Consider the following 20,375-nt stretch of genomic DNA (forward strand, 5'->3'; position numbering starts at 1 on the left):
TGGTAGTGTTTACAGCATTCCTGTGGTCAGCTGTGTTCCAGTCATACTCTTTTAGTGTGGCAGTTGGATTATTTGCTTTCTGCGTGTTTCCCTTCTGTACAGTTACCATGGCTACCCTACCTGGGTTCTATCTTTGACAGGAAGGATCAATGTTTTCTGTTTGTAACATGTTGTTTTTGTTTTAATGGAACAGAAAGTGCCAGGGAAGCTCAGCTGAAATATGTGTTTTCAAATCATGGATAATTTCTCCACTTCATGGGTGGTACTGTACTACGGTATTCCACTACTGTTATGCTCCTGGTAGCCCAGAAGGGTCCCACACTGGAATTCAAATCCTCGCTGTTTCATGTTTAAACATCAACCAGTCTCAACCCCAAATCACATGAATGTCCTGAATGCGTGTGTGTTTCTGTGTGTCTGCTTGCATATGTGTGTGTGTCTGTGTGTGTCTGTGTGTGTGTCTGTGTGTGTCTGTGTGTGTGTGTGTGTGTGTGTGTGTGTGTGTGTGTGTGTGTGTGTGTGTGTGTGTGTGTGTGTGTGTGTGTGTGTGTGTGTGTCCTAAAGCCTAAAGCAATATCTCTTCTTCTTAGACACACACACACAGATACATTCTATTGCAGTGAGTCACCAACTTTGTTACACAATTACACAAACTTAACAGAGTTTATTCTCCTGACTCCACCCACTGCCCCACCCCTCTCCCTCTCTCTCTCTCTCTCTGTGTCCCTTTCGCTCTCTGTCTCTCTCTCTCTCCCTCTCTCTATCTCTCTCAATTCAATTCAATTCAAGAGGTTTGTCTTCAAATTCTTTGTTGATCTGTGTAATCTGATGGAAATATGTCTCTCTAATATGGTCATACATTTGGCAGGAGGTTAGAAAGTGCAGCTCAGGTTCCACCTCATTTTGTGGGCAGTGAGCACATAGCCTGTCTTCTCTTGAGAGCCATGTCTGCCTACGGCGGCCTTTCTCAATAGCAAGGCTATGCTCACTGAGTCTGTACATAGTCAAAGCTTTCCTTAAGTTTGGGTCAGTCACAGTGGTGAGGTATTCTGCCACTGTGTACTCTCTGTTTAGGGCCAAATAGCATTCTAGTTTGCTCTGTTTTTTTGTTAATTCTTTCCAATGTGTCAAGTAATTATCTGTGGGGTCTGTTTGTGTTTGTGAACAGAGCCCCAGGACCAGCTTGCTTAGGGGACTCTTCTCCAGGTTCATCTCTCTGTAGGTGATGGCTTTGTTATGGAAGGTTTGGGAATCGCTTCCTTTTAGGCTGTTGTGGAATCTCTTTTCTGGATTTTGTTCATTAGTGGGTATCGGCCTAATTCTGCTCTGCATGCATTATTTGGTGTTCTACGTTGTACACAGAGGGTAATTCTGCAGAATTCTGCATGCAGAGTCTCAATTTGGTGTTTGTCCCATTTTGTGAAATCTTGGTTGGTGAGCGGACCCCAGACTTCACAACCATAAAGGGCAATGGGCTCTATGACTGATTAAATTATTTTTAGCCAGATCCTAATTGGTATATTGAATTTTATGTTCCTTTTGATGGCATAGAATGCCCTTCTTGCTTTGTCTCTCAGATCGTTCACAGCTTTGTGGAAGTTACCTGTGGCGCTGATGTTTAGGCCAAGGTATGTATAGTTTTTTGTGTGCTCCTGGGCAATGGTGTCTAGATGGAATTTGTATTTGTGGTCCTGGCAACTGGACCTTTTTTGGAACACCATTATTTTGGTCTTACTGAGATTTACTGTCAGGGCCCAGGTCTGGCAGAATCTGTACAGAATATCTAGGTGATGCTGTAGGCCCTCCTTGGTTTGTGACAAGTAGGGTGAGGCCGGGTGCTGCAGACCTTTCTAGTGCCCGCGCCAATTCGTTGATATACAGTGGGGAGAACAAGTATTTGATACACTGCTGATTTTGCAGGTTTTCCTATTTACAATGCATGTAGAGGTCTGTAATTTTTATCATAGGTACACTTCAACTGTGAGAGACAGAATCTAAAACAAAAATCCAGAAAATCACATTGTATGATTTTTAAGTAATTAATTTGCATTTTGGAGAAGCTTGGCCAGTTTGGAGAGGTTTTGCCGGTTTGGAGAAGCTTGGCCAGTTTGGAGAAATTTTGCCAGTTTGGAGAAGCTTGGCCAGTTTGAAGAAGTGTTGCTGGTTTGGAGAAGCTTGGCCAGTTTGGAGAAGTTTTTCCAGTTTGGAGAAGTTTGGCCAGTTTGGAGAAGTTTTTCCGGTTTGGAGAAGCTTGGCCAATTTGAAGAAGTCTTTCCGGTTTGGAGAAGCTTGGCCAGTTTGGAGAAGCTTGGCCAGTTTGGAGAAGTTTTTCCAATTCGGAGAAGCTTGGCCAGTTTGGAGAAGCTTGGCCAGTTTGGAGATGTTTTTCCGGTAAAATTATACTAGGAGAAGTTTTTCTGGTTTGGAGAAGCTTGGCCAGTTTGGAGAAGTTTTGACGGTTTGGAGAAGCTTGGCCAGTTTGGAGAAGTTTGGCCAGTTTGGAGAAATTTTGCCAGTTTGGAGAAGCTTGGCCAGTTTGAAGAAGTCTTTCCGGTTTGGAGAAGCTTGGCCAGTTTGGAGAAGCTTGGCCAGTTTGGAGAAGTTTTTCCAATTTGGAGAAGCTTGGCCAGTTTGGAGAAGCTTGGCCAGTTTGGAGATGTTTTTCCGGTAAAATTATACTAGGAGAAGTTTTTCTGGTTTGGAGAAGCTTGGCCAGTTTGGAGAAGTTTTGCCGGTTTGGAGAAGCTTGGCCAGTTTGGAGAAGCTTGGCCAGTTTGGAGAAATTTTGCCAGTTTGGAGAAGCTTGGCCAGTTTGAAGAAGTGTTGCCGGTTTGGAGAAGCTTGGCCAGTTTGGAGAAGCTTGGCCAGTTTGGAGAAGTTTTTCCGGTTTGGAGAAGCTTGACCAGTTTGAAGAAATTTTGCCAGTTTGGAGAAGCTTGGCCAGTTTGGAGAACGCTGCAGTGTTACTACATTCTTCTTAACTGAAAAGTAGTTGGAGGAATAACTACAGTCAGAATAAGAGGTATTCACTCTCATTCAAAGACATCAAATCAAATCAAATCAAATCAAATTTTATTTGTCACATACACATGGTTAGCAGATGTTAATGCGAGTGTAGCGAAATGCTTGTGCTTCTAGTTCCGACAATGCAGTAATAACAAGTAATCTAACTAACAATTCCAAAACTACTGTCTTGTACACAGTGTAAGGGGATAAAGAATATGTACATAAGGATATATGAATGAGTGATGGTACAGAGCTGCATAGGCAAGATACAGTAGATGGTATCGAGTACAGTATGTACAAATGAGATGAGTATGTAAACAAAGTGGCATAGTTTAAAGTGGCTAGTGATACATGTATTACATAAGGATACAGTCGGTGATGTAGAGTACAGTATATACGTATGCATATGAGATGAATAATGTAGGGTAAGTAACATTATATAAGGTAGCATTGTTTAAAGTGGCTAGTGATATATTTACATAATTTCCCATCAATTCCCATTATTAAAGTGGCTGGAGTTGAGTCAGTGTCAGTATGTTGGCAGCAGCCACTCAGTGTTAGTGGTGGCTGTTTAACAGTCTGATGGCCTTGAGATAGAAGCTGTTTTTCAGTCTCTCGGTCCCAGCTTTGATGCACCTGTACTGACCTCGCCTTCTGGATGATAGCGGGGTGAACAGGCAGTGGCTCGGGTGGTTGATGTCCTTGATGATCTTTATGGCCTTCCTGTGACATCGGGTGGTGTAGGTGTCCTGGAGGGCAGGTAGTTTGCCCCCGATGATGCGTTGACATTAGACATATGCAGGGATTTCTCCTTCCTGTATGTTTTCTGTTATTGTTTGGTTACTATGGTGATACAGTCATGTGAAGTAATTACTAACTTTAGAAAATATATATGCCTAGTATAATTTGTTCAGTAACTAGTTCACATGAAGAACTAGTTCACATGTACATTAGAGTTTCCATTTCCATCAGATAAAGAGGGACAAGGAGAGGAAAGGGGAGGGGAGAGTGGGGTGTGGTAATCAATGTATAAAACCAACAGCCCATCCCTCTCTTCCTCACTCCCTCTCTCTCTCTTTCTCTGACTGTCCAACTCCTCGCACAACTTCGGTGAGTGAAAACTAAACCTAGTAAAACATGTACCTGAGTGCCTCGCTAATAAAACCTTCAGTTTGTTTTAGCTGTGTTGTCTCTGATATGTTAGATGTGTCAAATTATACATTCTCAATGGGGGGTTTACAACATTTATTTGCAATTGTGTGTAGTTTAATGTTTTATACTTGACTGCAAAAGTATGAATGACTTCAGGGTGTGCTTTGCAACAGTTAGTAAGCGCCTGTCTACACTGTTTGTGCTCTTGAGCCAAGCTCTGCGGAGGGCGTAACTCTGTCTGCCTTTCCATTCAAACGTGTGGGTGCTACTCAGAGCACTACGCAGTTTAAATGAAAGAATCTCTCTTCTCTTCCTCCTCCTCCCCTCTCTCTCCCTCAATCCTTCCATAGTGCAGAACACTACCTCTTTCTATCCTCCATACCACCCTCTCTCTCTCGCTCTCTCTTTCCTTCACTCTGTCCTTACCATAAACTCTCTCTCCCCTCGCTCTGATCATTCTGTGAGTAGAGTGTGTTTCTAGTTATCAGATGGGCAGTCAGGGGGGGGGGGGGGGGTAAGAAGGTGTGTCTGATTGGATGCCTGCTGGTCCTGGTGCAGCAGACAGTGACTCAGAGAGAGATCAGTGGAGTCCACCACAGTGACTGGGGTTGTTCCTTACAACTATAATGTTGTGCTTACCATGTTCGTACTGTATGGTTGCTTCAACGTCCTTATTTGACCGCACTTACTGCAAGTCACACTGGAGAGGAGGGTCAGCTAAATGAGGGATTTACATTACAGACGCTTCCTTAAACTCAAGAACTAGACTATGGGTAGGCAGAGAAAGAGAGAATAGAGAGAGCCACCTCCCTATATAGTGGTGAGATATGTGAAGGGACAGAGTGAAGAGGCACACCTTAACCTAACTAGATAGAAAGAGGGTGGAGACAGGTGAGGGGTGGGGAGGTGCTGGGATTTCTATGTTATTGTTTGCCTGAAATTACCAACGCGGCTTTCAGCCTGCCCACCAATTTCCTCCCATCTGTCTTTTTGTCTATGTGTCTGTCCCTCTCTCTCTATCTTTCTCTTTATATATATATACTTTATATCTTTCTCTCCTTAAAATCCCCCAGAGTTAATGAGAGAGACATGCTAGGGCGTTGGCTAGAGCCATCTCTGTTTGTGTTTAAACAACTCAGCCCCCTCTTCTCTTCCTTTCTCCAATCCATATCCGCCTCTCTTTCTCTTATTGCCTCTGTTGCGTTGCTCTCCGTCTCTCCTCCCCCTCTCTTTCTCTTCCTCCCTTTGTGGTAGAGATGTAGAACTTGTTTGCAGTAGTGGGGTGTGGTGTGTGTGTAACAACCGTGTGCAACAACCATTAATATTCTTTAAACCCTCTATTCAACCTGAACCTTATGTTTAAACACGATTAAACCAGTGCCAACATTACTTTATTTCCCAGACATGTATGGAATGGTAACCCGAATGTAAGATAAAAATAGATTTGAATTGGATAATTCAGTCAACAATAAGACATTTATCCCTTTAACTTAGTTTCTGGGATTTCACATTTCAAAAAGTCAAATAAATTAATCAAATATTTCATATAATGTTGATAATATTAGATGTATTATACTGTGAATACAGAGTAAGCAAACATTCCTCTCTCTGTGCGTGGACATCATGATAGCATCCTGCTATCATAATAAAACATTGATAATACCACAAATTAATAACCTATACTTGTACCTCCATTCTCTCTCTCTCTCTCTCTCTCTCTCTCTATCTCTCTCTCTCTCTCTCTCTCTCTCTCTCTCTCTCTCTGTGTGTGTTGTAGTCACCATGGCACAGGTCCAGCAGGGTATGGCATTGCTCATCTCAGCCTTCCACAAGTACTCTGGCAAGGAGGGCGACAAGACGACCCTGAGCAAGGGAGAACTCAAAGATCTGCTCAATGCTGAGCTTGGAGAGATCATGGGGGTGAGTGCATCCTAGGAACAGTTCAGTTCAGTCATGCTTTATTAGCAGCACAACCAAATACAATACTGCTAAAGACAGACACCATTGAAATATTGAATTGCTTGGAACATCACAAACACATGACCCGCCTCATCCAATAGAATAACTTAATCTCTCACACCTTTATAAACAAATAACTGTGTGGATTCTAGTTTTAACTTCTGAAATCAAAGTCTCACCCATTACCTCTCTCTCTCTCTGATCATTATAACAGAAAAACACTGACCAGGCAAAGGTTGACAAGATCTTCAAAGATCTGGACGCTAACTCAGATGGCAGTGTGGACTTCCAGGAGTATGTCACACTGGTGGCCTGCCTGACCATGATGTGCAATGAGTTCTTCACCAAGAAGTGAAACAGCTCCCCCTGCCCACTCTCCACAGAACAGCAGCTCTTGCTCCATGAGTGAATTCATGATAAGATTAGCAAGATCCTCAATGCAGGTTCAAAGGGACAGAGATGCAGGTTTACACACATACACAGAAAAAGGGTTGGGTTGATTATACACACCACACATAGACAGACAGGTGAAGGACACAGACACTGTCACACATACAGACATATAGGCTACTATCTCATGAGATGGAGAGGAAGCTCTTTGGTTTGTTTAAAGTGAAAAATGAAATAAACTATTTTAATATGTTTGGAAGAAAGCTGACTTATAATTTGTGCAGGTGTGTGTGTGTGTGTGTGTGTGTGTGTGTGTGTGTGTGTGTGTGTGTGTGTGTGTGTGTGTGTGTGTGTGTGCGTGTGCGTGTGCGTGTGCGTGTGCGTGTGTGTGTGTGTGTCTGTGTGTCTGTGTGTCTGTGTGTTTGTGCATGTGTGATTGCCTGTGTATGTCCTAAATAGGATACAGCAAGCAACATGAATCAAACATGAACCTTTGTTTTCAGACACCTGGTGAAATAATACAATATGTTGATTATGTCAACGTAACCCAAAATCACACAATGAAATTAGGGGTTATGAGGCATAGCCTATATTTGACTACTTAATTACATCACAATATTGTTATCTACTCCAGAGCCAGTAAGAATACTGGAAGTCAACTGTTACTGTGAAGGTTCAATAGAGCCACATATAGAACCATCTCCAAGATGAAGCCTCCTACCCAGCAACATGAAACAACAAAGATAATATCCAAATAATGATACTGTATCGCAGGTCTCCATAGAGAACCATCTCCAAGATGAAGCCTCCTACCCAGCAAAATGAAACAACAAAGATAATATCCAAATAATGATACTGTATCGCAGGTCTCCATATAGAACCTATTGGACAATACTGAAGATGAAAATTAAGATTATCCGTAGTCCAGCAATCGCCTAGTCTTAGATTAAATCTAAGACAAGGCTGCGTAAGGAAGTTTGTACATGTCTATCCCCAGACGATCATCGCCGCGGGTCAGAGCAGGAAGGAAGGGGAAAGCAACAGCGGCTACATAAAAACAGTGTGTAAAGTAGCACGCAGTAGAAGGAAAGGTTGTTCAGGTGTCAGGAACAGGTGTCCTGAGAGTGTGTGGCTGTATGTTTCAAGCGTCTCAGAGTAGGAGTGCTGATTTAGGATCCGTTTTGCTTTTTTAGATCAATATGAATGATACTACTTGGACAGAGGGGGACCTGATCCTAGATCAGCACTCCTCCTCAGAGGCACGATACATACAGCCCCTGGTCACGCAGCCACTCGGTTGAATCTAACACATCTCAATGATGCATTAATCTTGATCAGGGTTTGGGCCAATTCCACTGACTTTCTAGTCTGAACTGAACTACTATGGAGAACATCTATGTCAAATTCAACTGATGAGAATTGAAATTGACTGACACAACTCTGGTGTCAATAAAAATAACATTTAGGCCTACAGTAATCCAGGGTACTTGATATGTGAGTGTGAGACTAGAAGGTGGATGTTGTTGTGCTCCAGTCCAGTGCAGGGAGCCGGAGCAGAGGAGACCGACAGGGCCAAGTGAGGCCAGGAAAGAGTGAGGCTGTTCTGAGCTGAGCTCTTGGCTGTTCTCTCATCCATCAAGGTTTCGGCCAGAACATCTGAGCAGAACCCCCAGTGGGTTCTCATTACTGTTTGTGTGTTCATTTTACAGAGTAGGTTGATTGAGAACACATTGTATTTTATTTGGCACCTATTCCTTCTAGGCCTTCACCGGTTCTTGTGATGATTGAAAAGACAGGTTGCACTCAGGGACATTCACCATCAGACCATAGGAGCTTGTGTTGGGATTCAATACTCTTCACAATCAACAACATACACAGATAGATAGCCTAAACACATACGTCTGAGACATGTGACCATCAGTTTTATTAATGTGGTCTGTCCAGAGGAAGGAGGACAAAGGCAGTGGACATATTTTTATGGATGTCAATACTTGTCGTACTGGGAAACGAATTAGCATAAGCTCAGTGGCAGTGGGCAGGCAAGGAATGCCACAAACTTTGCCATTGGCTGAGGCAGTGAGTAGGCGGAGGTTGGAATGAGAGGGTTCCTGTAAGAGCCAATCAGAGTGCCAGACAGTGGGGTGTGCGTGGGGGAGAAGTAAAACAGTCTCTCATCATGTGAGAGCTCAAAGACACACACACACACACATGCTCCTCACCATGGAAACGCTTCTCACCTCTGGGTTGTCGTGGAGACACTCCTCACCTGGACAGTAGACTCCGCCCTGCATTAACCGGAATTATATAGTTTACACCTGGCGGCTGGATGGAATAAGGAAGTAATCTGCATAGGCTAATCCTAATCCACAGACAAAGGCCATTTTAATCGGAGGTCTTCTCGGCAGGCTGGGCTCGTCTGGCTGGGTCTGTAGGATTGATCCAGCAAAGATTGGAGGATACCCAAAATGTATTTCTCCAATAGGAATCCCAGATCACGCTTGTGACAGCACGCACATGGATCTAATCTTCCTCTCTCCCATTGACCTCAATACAACCACATGGTGATCTGTTCAACTACCCCTGTTCTGTAGTTGTTCATGGAAGTAATTGTTGGATCTAAGTTTAAACCCTCTCTGACTCTCTACCTACTACAGGTAGTAACCGGCTTTTGCACAGAAGGCTGTAGTGAATGGAGGTGGATGGAAGCGCCTTTGATGTGGTTTAGATAATCTATTGTTTGCTTTTGGCTGTCTGGTGACATGTTCGGCAGTGTGAAGAAAATCATCTCTCTGTTTGAGACTCGACGGCAGCCTCGCCCCCTCTCTCTACCTCCTTCCCTCCATCCATCTCTCTCTCCATCTCTAACTCCTTCCCTCCCTCCATCTCTCCCTCCATCTCTAACTCCTTCTCTTCCTGCATCTGTTTCTTCATCTCTTCCCCTATCCCTCCCTTCCTCCCTATCCCCTCTCAGGTCCAGTAAAAAAGCCCCCCAGTCCCCCTTAAAGAGACACTCCTCTCCTTCTGGCTCCCTCTCCAGCTGCCCTTCCTCCTTCTCCAGCTGCCCTTCCTCCCTCTACCCTCAGACCAAACCCAGACCCCCCCTTAACCCCCCACCTGTCCACCAACCACTACAACTTCCTGCTAGATGGAGAGTAGGAGAAGAAGGCAGGGAGGGAGTGAGTGATACGGGTTGGGGTCATGGAGGGCTGAGAGGTCGTGGGGGGGTCAGGGTTAGGAACTCATGGCCGAGCGGACGGCAGGAGCTTCAGATAAGAAACCAAACATCTGTCACCATGGAGATTCCACAACACTTTTGGACCGCAACTAAACCTCAACTCCAGACCACTACTCAACCCCAACCTCAACCCCAGACCACTATTCAACCCCAGACCACTACTCAACCTGAACATCAACCCCAGACCACTACTCAACTCCAGACCACTACTCAACCCCAACCTCAACCCCAGACCACTACTCAACCCCAATCTCAACCGCAGACCACTATTCAACCCCAGACCACTGTTCAACCTGAACATCAACCCCAGACCACTACTCAACTCCAGACCACTACTCAACCCCAACCTCAACCCCAGACCACTACTCAACCCCAATCTCAACCGCAGACCACTATTCAACCCCAGACCACTACTCAACCTGAACATCAACCCCAGACCACTACTCAACTCCAGACCACTACTCAACCCCAACCTCAACCCCAGACCACTACTCAACCCCAATCTCAACCGCAGACCACTATTCAACCCCAGACCACTACTCAACCTGAACATCAACCCCAGACCACTACTCAACTCCAGACCACTACTCAACCCCAACCTCAACCCCAGACCACTACTCAACCCCAATCTCAACCGCAGACCACTATTCAACCCCAGACCACTACTCAACCTGAACATCAACCCCAGACCACTACTAAACTCCAGACCACTACTCAACCCCAACCTCAACCCCAGACCAATACTCAACCCCAATCTCAACCGCAGACCACTATTCAACCCCAGACCACTGTTCAACCTGAACATCAACTCCAGACCACTACTCAACCCCAACCTCAACCCCAGACCACTACTCAACCCCAATCTCAACCGCAGACCACTATTCAACCCCAGACCACTACTCAACCTGAACATCAACCCCAGACCACTACTAAACTCCAGACCACTACTCAACCCCAACCTCAACCCCAGACCACTACTCAACCCCAACCTCAACCCCAGACCAATACTCAACCAAAACCAAAACCTCACCCGCAGACCTCTACTAAACCCGAACATCAACCCCAGACTACTTCTAAGTCTCAACCTCAACCCCAGACCACTACTCAACCCGAACATCAACCCCAGACTACTTCTAAGTCTCAACCTCAACCCCAGACAACTACTCAACCCCAACCTCAACACCAGACCCTGGCCCCGCTCCCATCCTGGTCGCTGTGTCTGAAGGGTACACCTTCTGTCCGGAATGCTGAGGCAGCCCTGCTGCTCTTCTGCCACAGGTAACCATGGAAATGGCCTGGCCATTTGTTGTTGGGAGGTGACTGTTCAGGAATAGACATCAATGTGAACCATGTGCACTAAGACACAATCTCCTTTGTTTTTGTTGTTGTTGTTGCAGTGGCTCCAGTAGCAGTAAGATTGCAATTGACAACAAGATTGAGCAAGCCATGGTAGGACCGTGTGTTTATGGTTATAGTGTCTGTAATGTGTTGTATTGAAGGACTTGGTGAAGACCCATCTGTTGCTGGAAGAATTGTGACATATTTGATGATATGCTATAATGATATGTTGTATATTGCTGTAGGACTTGGTGAAGAGCCACCTGATGCTGGCTGTGAGAGAGGAGGAGGAGCTACTGAGGAAGCGGATCAACCAGCTGTCAGAGAGGAACGCCCAGCTGGAGAGAGAGAACTACATACTGAGAGCACTGAGAGACAGACAGAGACACTAACGCACTCATCCACGCACACACAAACACATACACAAAGAGAAGTTAACAGTATTAGTACATGCCTTTCATTTTCTATTTAAAGGGGTGTTTTGATTAGTCCTGTAAAATGTGTATTTATATTTAACCTTTATGTACCCAGGCGAGTCAAGAACATATTCTTATTTACAATGACAGCCTGGCTATGATGATGATTCTGTAGTTATGAAGAGGCCTGGTTGCCAGTCTCTATAACGTACCATTTCTTAGTATATTCCATGTCGTGTGCCAATGGCAGTTAATGAGTGGAATGTTAGCTAAACGGAGACTGGTAACCAGGCTAATGAAGAGGGGTTCTGAAAGAGAAAGTGTGGTGTGCATATTCTGTAATTCTGCAAAAAAAATATGAATCAAAAAAATAACTGTTACTAAAGAAGAGTTTGACTTGTGCTCTAGAGTCCACCACTTACACAAGCACACGCAACGTAACATGCACGCCAAGGGGCGCCATTGGATAATTTCCTACTAACGAAGAAACCGGAAGTGTGATTGTTTTGTTCTGTAGAAGGTGTTATGGCGGCGCCAGTGGAGGGAATTTCAAAAGTGAGCAGATCCTGCTAAATAGAGTCAATCTAACCTCATGTATTAACAGTGAAAACTACAAGAAACGCGTGAGCTCAGCTGTCATTCGGGGCGCTTCCTCATAACAGTAAGCGGAGAATAAACGACATGATTGAATTTGCATAGCTTTAGTTAGCTAGCTAATTAGCCAAACAAACCCTATAACGTTAGCTGGCTAGTAGTACAACAAGTACAGTTAGCTGGCTAACTGACTGATGAACTTTCTAGAATGTCTGCTGTCGTCGTTAGCTAGCTAGCTGGCTGTGTGCTGAAAGCTCCCACTGAATGGAATCTAGCCAGAGATCTAACGTTAGCTAGATAACGTCACATCGTCATATCTGGTTGGAAGTGTAAAGTTAACGTTATTCAACCTACACTACAGATCCAACAATGGTAAGGGACTGGGTTCGGCATAGGACTCAAAATATGTTCAGTTTGCTCCATCGGAAAGGTTAGGTTAGGGGGTGTTAGGCAAAGTGTAACTGCCATTCAGAACCACACAAAATATTTTGCCTTGTATCTTACCTAACATCAGTAACAGAGCCGTCGCCCAAAGATAAAGACCCAGACTGGTGACCTAAGATGACCAGAGTAGGTCCCCTGCAGCAGCGTCCTCTAGCAGGGTGCAATGACCCAGACATCCGACTGGTCCCAATGCCTGCCCCGGTGCCCCTGGTCCCCGCTAGCCTCCTGCGGTGCCCGGAACTGGACCTGTCTCTCCCCCTCAGCCCAGACCCGCCACGACCCAACCCAGCTAGCCTGCTGAGAGGACGCAGCCACCGGCAGGTCAGTCTGACACATACACACACACACACACACACACACACACACACACACACACACACACACACTGACGGATAGTCACAGATGGTGCTTTTCTCAGTTGTCAAGACAGCCGTAGAAATGATGAGAGATCTGTGTGTGTCGGTCTGTGTTTTTGGAGAGACATCACTGAAGTGTGTGCCCCTGACTCTACAGGTGCGATTTGCCTCCGAGGAGCCTGTGGTTGTCACGGTGATAGCAGAGCCTAGCAAAGACCCTCCACCTTGGCAATGCCCTGGACACTCCAGCAGTTACTCAAAGGGGAAAAGACTCCATGGTAACTAACCCTCCTGGTCTAGAGTCTGATGTACTCATGTTCCCCTGCACAGGAGTTGCATGCATCAACCAATGTTTGTCTGCCACGTCATGGACTGTGCCGTCGCACCAGATTGCTATAACGTGATGTGGTTAGGTTGATACGTAAAATACCTATCCAGGTGTTATAAGATCTGGCATGAGTCAGCAATGTCTGAGCAGAGGACTGGTCAATAACTCTTCCTGTATTCCTCACATAGGTGGAGATCTGTGTTGGAGGGCAAGGTCAGCAACCAATGAGGAGGCTCCCTGTGAGGAGAGGGGTGGCAGCCTCCCTGAAGGGGCGGAGTTAAATACTACTCTGGCTCTGAGGGCTGAGCTAGATAACGTGGCAGGGGCAGAGTTTAACTCCCAGAAAGCTGTGCAGGAGCAACTACAGAAGTCAGACAGAACCAAGAACAGCATCAGCGCCCGGGCTACAGAGGGTAGCACACAGAAACACACACATGCAGACATAAACACACACACACAGACATAAACACACACACACACACAGAAACATACACATGCAGACATAAACACACACAGAAACATACACATACACATGCAGACATAAACACACACAGAAACATACACATGCAGACATAAACACACACAGAAACATACACATGCAGACATAAACACACACATGCAGACATAAACACATGCAGACATAAACACACACATGCAGACATAAACACACACATGCAGACATAAACACATGCAGACATAAACACACATGCAGACATAAACACACATGCAGACATAAACACACACATGCAGACATAAACACACACAGAAACATACACATGCAGACAAACACACATGCAGACATAAACAAACACATGCAGACATAAACACATGCAGACATAAACACACACATGCAGACATAAACACACAGAGAAACACACACATGCAGACATAAACACACATGCAGACATAAACACACATGCAGACATAAACATACACATGCAGACATAAACACACACAGAAACATACACATGCATACATAAACACACATGCAGACATAAACACACACATGCAGACATAAACACACAGAAACATGCACATGCAGACATAAACACACACATGCAGACATAAACACACATGCAGACATAAACACACACATGCAGACATAAACATACACATGCAGACATAAACACACACAGAAACACACACATGCAGACATAAACACACACAGAAACATACACATGCAGACATAAACACATGCAGACATAAACACATGCAGACATAAACACATGCAGACATAAACACATGCAGACATAAACACATGCAGACATAAACACACACATGCAGACATACACACACACATAAACAAACACATGCAGACATACACACACATGCAGACATAAACACACACATGCAGACATAAACAAACACATGCAGACATACACACACACAGAAACACACACATGCAGACATAAACACATGCAGACATAAACACACACAGAAACATACACATGCAGACATAAACACACACAGAAACATGCAGACATAAACACACACATGCAGACATAAACACATGCAGACATAAACACACACATGCAGACATAAACACACACATGCAGACATAAACACACACATGCAGACATAAACACACACATGCAGACATAAACACATAAACACACACATGCAGACATAAACACACACATGCAGACATAAACACACATGCAGACATAAACACACACATGCAGACATAAACACACACATAAACACACACATGCAGACATAAACACATGCAGACATAAACACACACATGCAGACATAAACACATGCAGACATAAACACATGCAGACATAAACACATGCAGACATAAACACACACATGCAGACATAAACACATGCAGACATAAACACATGCAGACATAAACACATGCAGACATAAACACATGCAGACATAAACACATGCAGACATAAACACATGCAGACATAAACACACACATGCAGACATAAACACACACAGAAACATACACATGCAGACAAACACACATGCAGACATAAACAAACACATGCAGACATAAACACATGCATGCAGACATAAACACACACATGCAGACATAAACACACAGAGAAACATACACATGCAGACATAAACACACATGCAGACATAAACACACATGCAGACATAAACATACACATGCAGACATAAACACACACAGAAACATACACATGCAGACATAAACACACACATGCAGACATAAACACACAGAAACATGCACATGCAGACATAAACACACACATGCAGACATAAACATACACATGCAGACATAAACACACACATGCAGACATAAACACACATGCAGACATAAACACACACATGCAGACATAAACACACACATGCAGACATAAACACATGCAGACATAAACACACACATGCAGACATACACACACATGCAGACATAAACACACATGCAGACATAAACACACACAGAAACACACACATGCAGACATAAACATACACATGCAGACATAAACACACACATGCAGACATAAACACACACAGAAACATACACATACACATGCAGACATAAACACACACATGCAGACATAAACATACACATGCAGACATAAACACACACATGCAGACATAAACACACACATGCAGACATAAACATACACATGCAGACATAAACACACACATGCAGACATAAACACACATGCAGACATAAACACACACATGCAGACATAAACACACACATGCAGACATAAACACATGCAGACATAAACACATGCAGACATAAACACATGCAGACATAAACACATGCAGACATAAACACACACATGCAGACATAAACACACACATGCAGACATACACACACATGCAGACATAAACACACATGCAGACATAAACACACACAGAAACACACACATGCAGACATAAACATACACATGCAGACATAAACACACACATGCAGACATAAACACATGCAGACATAAACACACACATGCAGACATAAACACACACATGCAGACATAAACACACACATGCAGACATAACACACACATGCAGACATAAACACATAAACACACACATGCAGACATAAACACACACATGCAGACATAAACACACACATGCAGACATAAACACACACCACACACTAACTGAGTGTATGTCCTGTCTTTGTCTATAGGGGTGAACGTCCCTCCATCCCAGCACCTCTACATGGCATTGGTCAATGTGAATGTGGAGGAGGAGGAGCTTATCAGCCAGGCTCTACGTGACAGGCTTCAGCTGGTCTCGCCCACATGCAGCCATAGCAACAAGGCAAGTCCCTCTCACTGACCCCATCTGATTACATTTACGTGTGTGTGTAAGTAATATGTAAATAAAAGTGTGTGTAGAGCGAAAGCACTCATGACCTGCAACTAGTCCATAACTGTATTTGTAATCCGTGTGTGTGTGAGCAGAAAGAGGACAGTCCTGACCTGCAGGTTTTCTTCAGGGGGGATCTGCTGAGAGAGAAGCCCCTCCTACCAGGGGAGGAGATTACCATACCACGCCCCCAGCCCATCCCACGCCCCGCAGACACAACCTTCGACCTCTACCATAGACACACATGCTGGGAGGCTGGACCCTGACACAAACACACTTACTCTGAACCTCTAGACTGAAAGGCCCTGTCCCAAAACTTAAGAAAAGCATTATCCCTTCTTTCCCTCCCTACCTCCGTCATTCTCAGATATAAATATTATATTTTAAACTAATTTAAGATATTAAAGGAATAAACCTGTATCATGTTGTTGAGCGATCTTTACTGCTTGCGTGTGTGCTTGAGCCTTCGTTTATGCTTGCTTGCATGTGTGTACGAGTTGTGGGCGTTGGAGAGCGAGGGAGGAGGTAGAGGTGGTAGAGGGATGAAGAGGTGAGGGAGAGATTGTCCAGGGATCGAAGATTGCTGTGAGGTGAGTACACAGCTTCAATTCACACTGCTGGGTGTGTACTGTTTGTAACGGTGGTATAGAGAGCAATAGTAATGGTGTCTCTTGTAGACACTAACGGAAGCTAACTCTGCCATGGCTTGTTGGCCAAAGTATGGGCCACATGTATGGGTTTTTTTGGAGGGTTTGAGGATAAATGCCAAAGCATTTATGTAATCAAAACAAGCACAAAGGCATTACCAAATCCAAGTTTGCTTGTCACCAGCGCTGAATACAACAGGTGAACCTTACAGTGAAATGCTTACTTACCTGCCCTAACCAACAGTGCTATTTTTAAGTAAAAAATAGGTATTAGGTGAACAATAGATAAGTAAATAAAAACAACAGTAAAAAGACAGTGAAATAACAGTAGCGAGGTAAGGGGGAGTCTCTCTGATATTCTATGAATAAGATCTAAGCCTGTGTTAACCTCAGACCTTATTTTCTATGTTTATCCCAAAACGCTATTCTTTCCCCATTTAATTTCCCCAATAGGAATGGCTGAACGAACCAGAGGTTAGAGTGTGTTTATTATGTAGTGTTGTTGTGTGTAACACATTGGTATAACAGGGAGTTTTGTGTTGGTGTGTGTGATTGATAACATCGAGCAAGTCCTTTCCCTACCACAGGATAGACATGTTTGTGTTTCAGTGGTGGGAACAATTCTGTCATTTTGTGAAAATGGTACTCCATCTCCCAGATTAACTCAATTGACATGGAATTGAGCCCAAATCACCTAGATGTGTTGTGTTTTACATCTCCTAGATGTGTTGTGTTTTACATCTCCTAGATGTGTTGTGTTTTATATCTCCTAGATGTGTTGTGTTTTACATCTCCTAGATGTGTTGTGTTTTATATCTCCTAGATGTGTTGTGTTGTGTTTTACATCTCCTAGATGTGTTGTGTTTTACATCTCCTAGATGTGTTGTGTTTTACATCTCCTAGATGTGTTGTGTTTTACATCTCCTAGATGTGTTGTGTTTTACATCTCCTAGATGTGTTGTGTTTTACATCTCCTAGATGTGTTGTGTTTTACATCTCCTAGATGTGTTGTGTTTTACATCTCCTAGATGTGTGGTTCAGGACCATCTCCAGTTAGAATCCATCAGCCTACGTCACCCTGTGCTGTAACCTGGGTGATATAGACCATCCACACTTTCTCTCTCTCTCACACACAGGCACGCTTGTACCATCTCAGCTCACCTCTCTCTCTCACGCACACACCCCAGTCTCTGAGACCTGGGCATCTCTCTCTGACCATGGACGTGTCAGCGCTGGGCAGTGGGAGCAGCTGTTCAGAGGATTGTGTGCTAGGGTCTGGCTGTCTGGAGGACTGTGGGAACCAGAATGACCAGACTGACTGGGAATGGGAGGACTTCAGTGGGGCTGAGCTGGTGTGTGTGACAGCCGTGTGTGTGCTGCTGCTAGCCCTGGGCATCGCAGGAAATATGTTAACCATCCTGGTAGTTTGGCTCCGGCCACACCTGAGAAGCACCACCTACCTCTACCTGAGTAGTATGGCCGTCTCCGACCTCCTCATACTGCTTCTGATGCCTTTAGATCTGTACTACAAGGTAAGGGGGAGTCTCTCTAGCTGTGGAGGTTCTGGCCCTGGGGGTTAGATGATATAGGGTCTGTGCTGGGTTGTGTGTGTGTAACCTATCTGTGTGTTCGTCCCTCTAGCTGTGGAGGTTCCGGCCCTGGGATCTGGGTGATGCAGTGTGTAAGCTGAGTGTGTTCATCAGTGAGAGTTGTACCTACTCCTCCATCCTCCACATCACCGCCCTTTCTCTGGAGCGCTACCTCGCTGTCTGTCGACCACTCACAGCCAAGACCCTAGTCACACGGACCCGCGTCCGCACTCTCATTGGCTGCCTGTGGGTTGTGGCCGTGATCAGCGCTGGGCCGGTGTTTGCTATGGTAGGGGTAGAGGAGCTGGGGGGAGGTGAGGGGGAGAGCGAGTGTCGGTGTACGGACTACGCCGTCTCCTCAGGCCTGCTGGGGGCCATGATGTGGCTCTCCAACCTCTACTTCCTGGTGCCGCTGGGCATTCTGGGAGTTGTGTATGGTCTGATCGGCAGGAAGCTTTGGCTCCGCCCACAACGCAGCAGCCGAGACCGCGCCCAGCGACACACCATCAAGATGCTCGGTGAGGCTGTGAGAGAGTCTCTGTATTTTACAGTTACTTTGATTTACTGGTTTGGGCCTCAGCAATACTACAGCTTAGCAGCCATTGTGAACCAACTATATCACACATACAGTAATAATGAGTTCTAATGTCAACTCTTTCTGTCGCTCCATCCCATATTCTCCTCTCTCTCTAGGGATGATCGTGCTGGCGTTTGTTCTGTGTTGGCTGCCGTTCCACGTTGGTCGGACGTTGTTCTCTATGACTCTGGGCTCCAGCGCTGATATGTACTACATCTCTCAGTACTTTAACCTGGTCTCCTTTGTGTTGTTCTACCTCAGTGCTGCTGTCAACCCTATCCTCTACAACACCATGTCAGCACGCTACCGCCACGCTGTCCGCAGCCTGCTGCGCTCACACACACCCCGCTCCCACCACCCCCCACTCACGCCACAACACTCTACCACCACTCTGTAACTCACACACACCCCGCTCCCACCACCCCACAACACTCTACCACCACTCTGTAACTCACACACACCCCGCTCCCACCACCCCACAACACTCTACCACCACTCTGTAACTCACACACACCCCGCTAACTCACACACACCCCGCTCCCACCACCCCCCACAACACTCTACCACCACTCTGTAACTCACACACACCCCGCTCCCACCACCCCACAACACTCTACCACCACTCTGTAACTCACACACACCCCGACCACCCCACTCACCCCACAACACTCTACCACACACACCCCGCACTCTGTAACTCACACACACCCCCCACAACACTCTACCACCACTCTGCTCACACACCCCGCTCCCACCACCCCACAACACTCTACCACCACTCTGTAACTCACACACACCCCGCTCCCACCACCCCCCACTCACGCCACAACACTCTACCACCACTCTGTAACTCACACACACCCCGCTCCCACCACCCCCCACTCACCCCACAACACTCTACCACCACTCTAACTCACACACAGAAAACCTTGGAGATGGATGGAGGAATAAGACTTTGTCTTTAGTGAGACATATTGTCAGATTTATTGTATAATATTTGTTTCATATATATTTGCCATTTTGATGACTGTTGGTTCTAAACCC

At 45.2% G+C, this 20,375-nt stretch overlaps 4 protein-coding genes across 4 annotated transcripts; all 4 read left to right on the forward strand.

Moving 5' to 3' along the window:
- Nucleotides 1-4,022: 4,022 nt before the first annotated feature.
- LOC139388261 (ictacalcin-like) lies at nucleotides 4,023-6,770 on the forward strand. Its single transcript, XM_071134817.1, has 3 exons — nucleotides 4,023-4,116; nucleotides 5,936-6,078; nucleotides 6,332-6,770. Exons 2-3 carry the CDS (start codon nucleotides 5,941-5,943, stop codon nucleotides 6,470-6,472), a joined length of 279 nt encoding a protein of 92 aa, XP_070990918.1. The 5' UTR covers nucleotides 4,023-4,116; nucleotides 5,936-5,940; the 3' UTR covers nucleotides 6,473-6,770.
- Nucleotides 6,771-7,490: 720 nt separating this feature from the next.
- On the forward strand, nucleotides 7,491-11,794 carry LOC139405716 (TSC22 domain family protein 1-like). The gene is made up of 4 exons (XM_071148138.1): nucleotides 7,491-7,520; nucleotides 10,809-11,020; nucleotides 11,140-11,191; nucleotides 11,326-11,794. Exons 1-4 carry the CDS (start codon nucleotides 7,491-7,493, stop codon nucleotides 11,470-11,472), a joined length of 441 nt encoding a protein of 146 aa, XP_071004239.1. The 3' UTR covers nucleotides 11,473-11,794.
- Nucleotides 11,795-12,025: 231 nt separating this feature from the next.
- On the forward strand, nucleotides 12,026-16,938 carry LOC139405730 (protein phosphatase 1 regulatory subunit 35-like). Its single transcript, XM_071148155.1, has 6 exons — nucleotides 12,026-12,157; nucleotides 12,605-12,855; nucleotides 13,048-13,168; nucleotides 13,407-13,631; nucleotides 16,337-16,470; nucleotides 16,614-16,938. Exons 2-6 carry the CDS (start codon nucleotides 12,652-12,654, stop codon nucleotides 16,782-16,784), a joined length of 855 nt encoding a protein of 284 aa, XP_071004256.1. The 5' UTR covers nucleotides 12,026-12,157; nucleotides 12,605-12,651; the 3' UTR covers nucleotides 16,785-16,938.
- Nucleotides 16,939-17,021: 83 nt separating this feature from the next.
- Nucleotides 17,022-19,740, forward strand: LOC139405729 (growth hormone secretagogue receptor type 1-like). Its single transcript, XM_071148154.1, has 4 exons — nucleotides 17,022-17,108; nucleotides 18,302-18,697; nucleotides 18,807-19,272; nucleotides 19,448-19,740. Exons 2-4 carry the CDS (start codon nucleotides 18,383-18,385, stop codon nucleotides 19,726-19,728), a joined length of 1,062 nt encoding a protein of 353 aa, XP_071004255.1. The 5' UTR covers nucleotides 17,022-17,108; nucleotides 18,302-18,382; the 3' UTR covers nucleotides 19,729-19,740.
- The last annotated feature ends 635 nt before the right edge of the window (nucleotides 19,741-20,375 follow it).

Source organism: Oncorhynchus clarkii, chromosome 3, assembly GCF_045791955.1.
Source record: "Oncorhynchus clarkii lewisi isolate Uvic-CL-2024 chromosome 3, UVic_Ocla_1.0, whole genome shotgun sequence".
NCBI classification, from domain to species: domain Eukaryota; kingdom Metazoa; phylum Chordata; class Actinopteri; order Salmoniformes; family Salmonidae; genus Oncorhynchus; species Oncorhynchus clarkii.